General features: G+C 33.2%; 2 protein-coding genes and 1 long non-coding RNA gene across 3 annotated transcripts; 2 read left to right on the top strand and 1 right to left on the bottom strand.

Moving 5' to 3' along the window:
- The first annotated feature begins 302 nt into the window (after positions 1–302).
- Positions 303–3187, top strand: LOC106447162 (protein FRIGIDA-ESSENTIAL 1-like). The gene is made up of 5 exons (XM_013889033.3): positions 303–897; positions 1079–1190; positions 1299–1453; positions 1547–2751; positions 2841–3187. Exons 1-5 carry the CDS (start codon positions 786–788, stop codon positions 2874–2876), a joined length of 1620 nt encoding a protein of 539 aa, XP_013744487.2. The 5' UTR covers positions 303–785; the 3' UTR covers positions 2877–3187.
- Positions 3188–3294: 107 nt separating this feature from the next.
- On the bottom strand, positions 3295–9801 carry LOC125584258. The gene is made up of 3 exons (XR_007321228.1): positions 8342–9801; positions 4084–8239; positions 3295–3746 (listed from the first exon to the last, which is right to left on the bottom strand). It is a non-coding gene; the product is annotated as an uncharacterized LOC125584258 (long non-coding RNA).
- Positions 9802–10133: 332 nt separating this feature from the next.
- LOC106388044 (dormancy-associated protein homolog 1-like) lies at positions 10134–11155 on the top strand. Its single transcript, XM_013828021.3, has 3 exons — positions 10134–10464; positions 10599–10788; positions 10884–11155. Exons 1-3 carry the CDS (start codon positions 10374–10376, stop codon positions 10918–10920), a joined length of 318 nt encoding a protein of 105 aa, XP_013683475.2. The 5' UTR covers positions 10134–10373; the 3' UTR covers positions 10921–11155.

Genomic DNA, 11155 nt, shown 5'->3' with positions numbered 1-11155 from the left:
TAAAGTAATATTTTATCAAATAAATTTTATTATATTAACATATTCTAAAAACAAAAGTGCATAATAATATGCAATAATGATACATTTACTAAAAATGTCCAAGGGTGTGTCTTTTATTCTTATAAACTGCATAATTTTTTGTGATGTTAGTTTTATCATGTGACAAATTATTTTTATTATATTTTAAAGAATTCAAAATGTGTCTTTTCGTTCAAAATAAAATTTATTCAAATTTTTTATAATTTTATTACAACCAAACCTATAAACAAAATGTAGATTTTTAGTATTATTAATAAAAAGAATATAGCTTCAAGCTAAGACATGTATTTCTTCAAAATAAATTGTAACCAATTTTTTTAATTAAAAAATTACATTATAAAATATAGCATATTTATTTTCATAAAATGAGTTTTCGTGCGATATTGCACGGGGTTCTTTACCTAGTTCAAATAAAATCTATTAGATATTATATATCCAAAATCTGTAAATAAAATAACATAATACTATTTATAATAATTCATACACATAAATTTTAAAATAAAATATTAATTAATGATTATAATATATTCGAGAATCAATAGTAATTAAAAAGGTAAGATTAGAGAAGCTCGTATGGGGGCCTTAGAGTTGAGGAAGGCCCATTTAATAAAACAGTAAGGTATTTGTATCAATGATTTGTGACATTTGTCTCCCGTTTGATATATCAAACGTATCCTCGACTCGCCTGAGCTTGGTTTCCCCACCCGATCACGCCGCCGGTAAACGTGCTACTCAAAACCTTCGAGATGTCTGATTCTGATATGGACATTGACGACGACGACGTCGTCCAAGTACAAGTACAACATACAATGCCTGGATTACTCGCTAGACCAATAGAAGCTCCCGATTCCCATAACTGTTTGTGAATTTTTCCTTTCCTGATTGTTTACACACTTTTGTTTGTTTATTCGTATTGTTCAAGTTCGTGAATCGAAAATTGAGGTGACTCTGTTCTGATGGCCAACTTAATTATAGATTTTTGAGTTTAAACTTGTATGTTTGTTTTTCACTATCTCATGATTTGACTTGTCACATTTAGATGAGATGAGAAAGGAACCATGCGGCAGCTACAGGAACTTGCAACCTGATGTTACTGGAAACACAGGGGAAAATATTATGTTGGGAGATGAAAAAGGCACTGTTTTGTCAAGGTATATAGCAAAAAAAGTTTCGTTCTTTAAGCTTATACTGAAGCTAAGTAAGAGGTTTAGTGTACAGAGATGGACTTGGCTTTGTATACTGACAGATTCTTTTCTCAGGTTTCCTTGGAATGGACCAGAGCATAAACGTCCACCACTTCCCTGCAACTTTTTCCTTCAAGGGAACTCCTGCAGGTTTCTTCATGTGAAGGAGAACACGAATCACACTAGGCAGCAACATATGGCTGCAACCAGTGGTATCCAGTCTGTTGAAGGTATGTAGTTGTTTCTTCTTTAGAGATTGTGGTATTATAGGTAGCTCCTCTTCATGAATCAACCAGTGATTTATTTCACTTGCGTTCATTTAGGAAGAAGACCATCGGGGAGCAAAGAAGGTGGAAGATTTTCCTCGTTAGGAGAAAATGGCGTGATGCCTTCCGTGAATCCACCAGGTGGTCAGAGAGCTTTCCCTTTCACCAACGAGAATCACTTTATGCCTTCATTGGGAAACATGGGAGGAGGAAGTCTACAAAAGGGTGGTGCTGTTTTCACTGAGGACAAGCCTGTGTTTGTTAATAGCACTAGTTCCTTCCCATTGAAAAGGAGCTTTGTTCAAGAACATGGAGCTTCTATCACTTCCTATGGAAAAACAGACATGGGATCTTCCGGACCAGCCTTGACAGGATCATTGTTCAGTTCTGCTCCTATGAATCAGTATGCTTCTAACTTGGGGAATTTTGAAAACAGGAGTGATACAAACGGATCTAGATCACCACCGATGGTGGAAGCTATTTCTGTTTCATCCGTTCAAGATGCAGAAGTCGACAGGACTAGCAACAAGAAGAAAGTTTCTTCACATGATTGGGAACCTTCTGAACCTTTTCGAGCATCTTTCACAATTCCACCTTATATACTTCCCTCGTCTGATGCCCTCTACGATCCTTTCACGGATATAGAGACTCCACAAGACATATCTCTTACTGCTCCATCGTCAAGTAAAGGGAGAGATGCACAGAAAAAGTCTGGCCAGGAGAAAGATGGTGATTCTGCTAGTGATAATAAAACCAGTTCATGTATCAATAATCAGTATCAAGAATCTGTGGCGACGAAGAATTTGGAAGCACATGGAGTGGTGGAGGGGGTGGCTATTTCGGTTGTTGATCAAAATGATGCAACAACACCAAGCAAAGAAGTTTCTTCTTCGGTGGCTACAGAGAATAGATCTGTTTTAAAAAGAAGCAAACCTGCAGGGCACGGATCTTGGCGTAGAAGTGACGGCTCTTCACATCAAAAGTTGTTGAAATCAGATGAGAGAGATGGTGAAGTGAGGTCAGACGCAGGGACCAAAGCAATGAGACAGTTCCGGACTGCAGTTGTGGAAACCATCAAAGAAATGGTGAAACCGTTGTGGCGTGAAGGACGTCTTACCAAAGAAGTGCATAACATGGTAGTTAAAAGAGCTTCTGAAAAGATAGTCAGCGCTGCTGTCCAGTCCCATCAGGTGCCGACTGACTCAGCATCCGCTGATCAGTATCTTAGTATGTCTGCAACCAAGATTGTGAAGCTTGTGGAGGTGAATCTCTTCTTATACACTTCAGCAGGTAAAAAACTTAAAGTAGTAGAGTCTTGCATTAGTCTGACAGCACCTCTGTTCATTTGCAGGGATATGTTGAAAAGTATGGTAAACCTAAGCCCTAAGGTATCATCAAATCAAACGCCACCTTACATGGTGGCATGAGGGCAAGCTAAAATGATATTCTTGTAAATTATGTCGTCCTTCTTTTCCTAAGTTAGGACTTTGGCAGCTATTTTCTTGGATCTCTTTTCTTATCCTTTACAAATGATGGAAGAAGGTTGGAACTGGAGATGTGTATACATTGTACAACTCATCAAAGCTTGGTTAATGCTTAGAAACAGCGTATTGCCTTGGAAAGATAATGGGTTATTTTCATTGGTTGTAACCTTGTAGAGATGCGCTTATATATTATATAGTTACTAGTATTATGGCCCATGCTATGCCAAGTACTTGTTAAAATAATTCCTACCAAAAAATAATTGATCAAAGTGTATCGTTATAATTTATTGTAAGAGAACAAAAACAGAAATCTTGATTTCCCAAGTGCTGAGAGCTTCAGACTGTCTCAATCCACATAACGATAATTTTTTTCAATGTAGTTTTGATATCCTCTGCCGGTTTAGGGGTAGGTTTAGATGTACCCCAAAACCTTATAAGTGGAGCTAGCTTTTTTGTTAAGTGGTTTTTCACTTCTAACATGTAAAAGATTCAAGCGCCTTGAGAAAAACAGTTCGTTTCTTACACACAAAAAAAAAAAAAAAAACAGCTCATTTCTTCATTTTACTATTGTTCGTTTTCGTCTCAGTCAACTTCTAACTGTAAATTTATGTAGAAAACTAAATATAATAAAAATTTACTGATTTTATTATGGTTGGAAATATGTAAAAATACCAGACGAAACATGTGCTTTATAGGCTGATAGGTTCGTTCCATATTTGATAGGGATCTGGAGTGAATCCTACTTAAAATTTGCAACCTAAAATCTTTCAGACCTGTAGTTTGTTCAAAAAAAAAAAAAAAATCTTTCAGACCTAGAACAAAAAAATTCAGACCTGAAACAAAAGATAATATTATAATATACTCAAATGCTTACATAAAATGTACAACATGAATATAAGAACGCCATTTACATCAAAATCATGTAAAAATAATATTATTCAATGAAACATATTTAGTATTTTTGCACTCATGACAATAACAATAATATCCATGTTTAACAAAGACTGGTTAAACAATCATGAATCTTAAAATGCCAAATCTTTTAAAAATTTAGCAAAGAAAAATAGATAAGAAGTAAAAAAAAGAAAGAAGATAAGATAAGAAGTTTACCTTCCGGTTGTAGGATGATTCTTACACGATAAAAATCTTAAACGTTGACCAAATAACACATTCGAAGGATGATTGAGAACCACTGGCAGAAAATTATTACATGAAAGGAATGTTAGACATTTGATTGTCATTAAACCTTGAGAAGTCTGCACCTCTTTGTTGGCATTTTTATCCAGAGCTTTTTTCCCTAAATGATTTCTTACCATTATAGAAGCAAAAGAAGTCGGAGTTAGCGAGAGGTTATATAGACGTAGTGGAAATGATTCTCCTCAAAAATCTAAAGAAAATAGTTTTTTATTAGATTTTAACAAAAAATAATTAATTTTATTTTAAAATAGTGAATGACACATACTCCCTCCGTTTCACAATGTAAGTAGTTTAGAATAAAAACACTAATATTAAATGTAAGTAGTTTAGACTAAAAACACTAATAATAAGAAACTTGGTACTTTAAAAAATAATATTTAATTAATTAGTTTAACCAATTATAAAAAGATTAATATCATTTGATTGGTTACACTATATCCAATAAATGTAAAAGTTATCTAGATATTTGGAAACTATTTACATTTTGAAACAAAAGAATTTTCTTTAAACTACTTACAATAAGAAACGGAGGGAGTATCATTTACATAATTGCCAATCCAATTATTTTTTATAGTATTAAAGATAACAGTTTATATGTAAGATCAGTTTAGAGACAAAAACTCACCTCTGACTACAATTTAAGAAAAATCACTTTTTCGATAACAATTTGAGAAATCTCATCTTTAAATATAAGTAGTTGTTGATGAAGACAAATGAGTATCTTTTTTTATTATTCGAGGAGCATTAGTAAAAAATAATTTTGGCTTCATGTGTTTATTACATGTGTACCATTTTCTAGGTGTCATCACCACAAACTCTATCACCTCATTATTTTAAAAGTCTTTACTCAACTAGACTAATTACAAAAAAATACCACTGGTCATTACATTATAGTATAAGATTCTCAAGCATAATTATCTTCACAACGTTACTTTCGGATCTTTAAAAAAATCGGATCTTTAAATAAGGAAACATTTTATTACCATTCAAAGAGAGTCTTTATTGTTATAATTATGTTCCTCGGTGAAGAACCTTGAGAATATATCCAAGAATACGTGTGGTGATAATTCTTTAAGTTTGAGTAAACGATTGGTTCTTTAATCTATTAAACTTCTTTATATTATGTTCTTTGCATTTTGAATTGGTTCTTTAAGCTTGATACGCCGATTGTAAGAAATTAACATGACCAGGATTGCATTTCATATCTCATCCTGCATCAAGTTAACCATGTTTATCATAATATTTTGAAAAGCTAATAATAGCAACTAGTTAACCATGTTTATCATAATGTTTTGAAAAACTAATTGTGGTACGAAGAGGTAATATGCCATGACCATATGAAAGTACCATGACCATTTCTTAGATTTGATTTTGTCAGTATATAATATGCCAAATCGTTTTATGATCTTTTAGATTCAAGGCAACATAATTATGATAATTACCAATTCGATTATTCCCAAAATTAATGCTTCCAATTTTAAAGGAAACACAATTGACTTGATCACTGGATCGAATATATTATACAAAAAAAAGTTCGATCATGTTAGGGTATTAAAGAAAACACAATTAACTTGAAAAGAAATAATTTCTATATCACAGATTTAACGGATATTGCATAGTTGTTATTTGAATCAAATTATACTATTTCAAAGTTATTACGAATACATTATTTTCCATCTTTGATTTACACTTACCTTAATCGACAGGAAAATATTTGTGAAATTAAATTTGTGTGACCAAAACTTCATTTTGTTACCTATTTGACGTCCAAACATTTCGCAATTTTGTACAACAAGGTAAGTAGTATATACAGTATTAATTTCATCCAGTATTAATCTGTGAATGCATGTATTAATATTGTTTCATCTTTCATAATAAGGCCGACTTAAGAAGGTTACTACATTGATGGGTTTTCCAAAATTATCTTTGACCCCACTGGTGTTCCAGAAATCGATGCTTTACGATTGAGGTAATACATGCATTCACAGATTTTTTTTAAATAATATGTTTAATTTCGCAAGATGATTCCTTTTTTATCGCTCATAATAAGATTGCAAACGAAGACTTCTGAAGACATTATTGACAGCAGTTATTTTGTCTTTATTTTTCATTTTCTTTTGTTTTCTAATACATTCTTCCTTTTATATTTTATTAAACTATTGTTTATGTTTCATTTAATCTTATATTTATAATTTATCTTTATGCAAACAAATATACAATTTAATTTTAAATTCAATCGCATATAAATTTATATTGACATACTAAAATTCTTAGTTATAACCCGTGCTTTCTTACATATATTTTTCTTACTATGACTTTAACCTTTATTATGTCTACAAATTATAAGTTATAATATTTTTAAATCTACTCGCTCCGCGCAGGGTGCGGGTTATCACCTAGTATAAGATTTAAAATGTTAAAGTATTATCTGGTTTTAAAATAATTGAGAAAATAGTAGATTAATTTATATAGGAAATGAAAAAAAAATTGGATAAAATATATAAATCACCGTAGCTTAAAATTTTATGAGAAAAATTAGAAAATGAGTATTTAATATTTAGACGGCTGAAAAATAAGAGATGCAAAGAAAATTTCAATTATTTTTATTTTTTATTGTTTTGTTATAAATATTTCATGTGTCAGGGATTTGATTCGCCAAGCGACTCACGTTTTTGTACGTCTCTGATCATCCGGACTCTGTTTCTACGTTTGTGATTATCTTTGTGGGCTTCTATAGCATGATCATTCCATCATCTTGTAATACCCGTACTCTCCAAAATAAAATAATAAATAATAATCGTGAAATCTCTATTTAGTAGTCCTCATAAATCGTCTGCACATATCGTAAATCTGACAAATAGTCAAAAATCCAAATAATGAAATAAATCCAGAAAATACGATAAAACCATAAAACCCGCAAGTCTGAAATGGAAAGAAGTAAACACCCAAAAGCACCAATCCGATAGCAATCACTCATGCTCGACAGTCTCACCTGGAAGGAGGAGAAAAGAGGGGTGAGCAACAGGGGAGTCAATCAGTGAGGTATGGGATGCTAAACCGCAAACCACTGACTCAGTACATAGCACTACGACTATGTAGGCCTAGCTCTAGCATAAAACAAACACGACACCTAATGCACCACACAGAACAACCAATGCACTTATAGTACATAGCTCTTCGTTGCACCCTACATTCTCCTCTTACGGATATAGATATATAAATTTTTATGTATACCAAAAGTATGTGTAGTACAGAAGTGCTTCCATATACTCCCACATTCTCCTCATACACAATGCTACGTAGTATAGAAGTGCTTCCCCATACTCCCGCAGCTCATGCGTGTACAGAAGTGCTTCCCTATACGCCCCGCAATCTCAACAAAAACAATTGCCACGTAGTACAGAAGTGCTTCCTTGTACTCCCGCAGCTCATACGTGGTACAAAAGTGCTTCCCTATACACCCCGTAATCTCCACACAAATAGGCCGATACAGAAGTACTTCCCTTTATCCGGCTAACCAATCCATACTATATGTATACTTATATATAACCGTCTTTTAACATCAATCAAATCAATCAACAGTTGAATCATCTAATTTCCTATCTCCGGTTTAGACAAAGAATAAAATAAAAACAAACAAGACTCCAGTTATACTCGATTCATAGAGACGGAACATGTTTCGAAACTAAACTTTCCATAATGGTAGTACTAAACTAGCACTGGATTAAACGGAATAACCCTCACCTTAGCCACTGGATGAAATGGACAACGGAGGATACGGTCAACTACGACACGAGAATTAATGGCTTAGGTCCATAAGAAACTTTCCTAAAACAATAGATTTAGGGTTTCCAAATTAGAAGACTAGGTTTATGATTTTCGGATTTGACCAGAGTTGATACCCGAAATTAAAATGGCCATAACTTCCTAACTGTACCTCAGTTTGTCGATCTAAAGAATGATCTGGAAGGCTGACAACGAGACCTTTCCAAAGGTATCTCGCTCGTTTTCTAAGTGAGTCGGGATAAACAGGAAAACGCTTATGAAGTTGACTGTTCGTGGATTCCCTCTGCAGAGATCAGTTTCAAATAAACAATCATAACATTTAAACCGAAATTTCAAATGATGATCCGCTTTCTGCTATAGGTAGATCTGTGAGTTTAGAATTTACCATGAAAATTTGACGTCAAAATTCTATGCTTTGATAATCCGTTCCTGACTTTCCCCAATACTGGTCTCAGATGTGTTATGCAGAAATATCACTTGGTAAAACACACATAACTTTTAGAATACAAATCTGATTGGAGATCCGCTTTTATAACACAGAGAAAAGAGTTGGCTACTTACTCCCAGAAGATGACGGTCAATGATGGTCGTTGGACCAACTAATGGAGGGAGAAACGTGAAGATGACTTGAGGTGGCTAACGAAGAAGATGATGGTGATGAAAGATGGCTGCGCTGCAGTTCACGTTTTAGGTTTTAAGAATAAAGAAATACTTATAATTAATATATAAGCATGTCTGGTTTACTAAACCATTAAGGAGAAATTATTTTTCAGATTGGTTTAGTCTAAATAAATAATCAAACCAAATTTTAATTATGATTTTTTAAAACCGGGTCGTTACACATCTATTCTTCTCTCATCCACTATCGTTTATATAGTACCTTTCATTTGCTGTTCTTAGACCATGTACATTGGGGTAGTTGAATGATTTTTTCAACGGTTGAACACAAGCAATGGAGATGTTCAAACAAGAAAAAAAACTATGTGGATTAAATCAACTGTAGTTGAAAACCAAAAAATGGAACATACATTTAAAACATGAACCAATCAGATGAAGTATTTGTATTGTACGCTCTTAAAAGCAAGTAAAGATCTGAGAATTTATTTCTCTTTTAAAAAATAAATATGACTGGTAATATCTAATTGGTTGTTGGAACTTTTGAGATTTTTTTTTCATCTTCATTGCTTCAATTGAATTATTTTATAGTAAATTATATGTTTTATAAAAACAATTTATGTCAAAATTCATAGTTTTTTATGTTGTACAAATAGAGATTTGGTTTATTTAATTTAGTTACATAAATAATTTCAATATAATATTAATATTATTTCCTAATACTCTTATTTATATAAATAAAACAAAATACATTAAAATTATAAATAAAACTGAAAATTAGAAATATTTTTTTGTCGGCGAAGATAATTGTATTATTCAGATTAATTTGTTGCTGATATATTTAGTAAATAATAACATAAAAAAAATTGAGATTAAAATTGTAAGGTGTTGAATTTTCTTTTAAAAAAATTCATTGTATGCTATTAAAAGAAAATAGATGTTGAATTAATAATGTGAAAGAGAGAGTCATGTGTAAAGAGAGTCATGTGTAACGTAGAAAAATAAAAAAGGAGGGTCTTGAATACACTAACCATTGTAAGTATAATACTTTTCCACGGAAGCTTTGGGATACTTTGATTCCAGGGTCCTACTTCATGACTCATTCATCCTTATCCATATCTCCATCTCTATCCAAATGTCACATTTTTATAAATTTCCACGCTCTTCCCTCACTGCTCACTTCGGTTATTTCCAAATTAGTGTTTTAAGTTAAGGTTGTATGAGTTTTATGGACTAAACAATTTTTAATAGAGCCCGAGTCCCTAATTTCCAAAGATAGTGTGTGTTTAATTTTAGATTTGATGCACTGGAAAGTTGCAATTTGCAAAAAAACAAATCTCCAGAGAAGTATATACTACTACTACAAAAGTCCTGAAGTAGTAAGAAAAATATTATCTAGGTTATTTAATTAGATAAGGAAATGAATGAGAATTAGTTGACAAAACAAAACATCTGAAAGAACTTATGCAAAAAATAGGAAAGGGAAAATAAGGTTTGAGAAATTGCAATCCATTGCCTTATTAGTATATATATAAAAATAATATGCTATTAGTATTTAGGTTAACGTTAACGTTATTTTGTTGGACATATGGTCTAGATAAATAAAATCTACGTTATGCAAATACAAAAAATCCTTTGATATTTTTCCAGTGAATTGCCAATTATTTCTTTTTTATTTCTGTAGATATTTTATGGGTGAAAAATAATATATTTCTCTATAAATGAGATGAAGGCTCACTATGCACATCACACTTGACATCCTTCACTACTAATCAACAAAAGAAAAGGAAAAGAAAAACAAGATGTGGGATGAAACTGTAGCTGGACCTAAGCCGGAGCATGGCCTTGGCCGCCTCCGCAACAAGATCAACGCCCAACCCATTGACATCAAAGGTATACGCATATAATTCAAGCATGCATATGTATGTTATTGGCAACCAAGCAGTTCTGGCAATTCACCCAGCAGAAAAATAAACCAATTGACATCATATGTATGTCTAAAATTTAATTTATGTGATCTTGAAAAGGTGTAGGAGAAGGGAGCAGCAGCAAGGCGGTGGCCGGGAGTCCGGGAACTCCAACGACGCCAGGATCGGCACGTAAAGAGAACGTGTGGAGGAGTGTGTTTCATCCAGGAAGTAACATCGCCACGAGAGGAATGGGTACTAACCTCTTCGACAAGCCCTCTCACCCAAACGCTCCGACCGTCTACGACTGGTACGCAAACTTTGTTATTAATATCTAGAGTTTTGTGGTCGTTGACCGCACAGTTCAGATCAGATCTAAGATGTCTTAACCGTTGTGATTCTCAGGCTGTACAGCGACGATACTAGGAGCCAGCACCGTTGAGCCGAGACCGAGAGGAAGGAGTGACACGCCGGTGATGTAGTAAATCATGTTTCCATTAGCCACGTGTTTATTTTCAGTTTATGGCTGTATACGCAACCTTTTTTTTATTTGTTTGTTTGTTGTTGTTAGCGACCGTTTGATTTCGACCATCTGGGTTGGTTTTCAACGGTGGTAATGCGTCCTCTTGTCTCTTGTAATGTTTCTACTGTTTGGTAATGGATATATTTAACTTTTA

The sequence above is a fragment of the Brassica napus genome, chromosome C3 (genome assembly GCF_020379485.1).
Source record: "Brassica napus cultivar Da-Ae chromosome C3, Da-Ae, whole genome shotgun sequence".
Classification (NCBI taxonomy): domain Eukaryota; kingdom Viridiplantae; phylum Streptophyta; class Magnoliopsida; order Brassicales; family Brassicaceae; genus Brassica; species Brassica napus.
This window is presented reverse-complemented; position numbering and strand designations above follow the sequence as displayed.

Bases quoted from the DNA above. Each gene is read 5' to 3' on its own strand.
- LOC106447162 (XM_013889033.3), top strand. From the start codon at position 786: ATGTCTGATTCTGATATGGACATTGACGACGACGACGTCGTCCAAGTA. The intron at 898-1,078 runs GTTTGTGAATTT...TGTCACATTTAG, and splicing joins AGCTCCCGATTCCCATAACT to ATGAGATGAGAAAGGAACCA. The intron at 1,454-1,546 runs GTATGTAGTTGT...GCGTTCATTTAG, and splicing joins TGGTATCCAGTCTGTTGAAG to GAAGAAGACCATCGGGGAGC.
- LOC106388044 (XM_013828021.3), top strand. From the start codon at position 10,374: ATGTGGGATGAAACTGTAGCTGGACCTAAGCCGGAGCATGGCCTTGGC. The intron at 10,465-10,598 runs GTATACGCATAT...GATCTTGAAAAG, and splicing joins CCAACCCATTGACATCAAAG to GTGTAGGAGAAGGGAGCAGC. The intron at 10,789-10,883 runs GTACGCAAACTT...TGTGATTCTCAG, and splicing joins GCTCCGACCGTCTACGACTG to GCTGTACAGCGACGATACTA.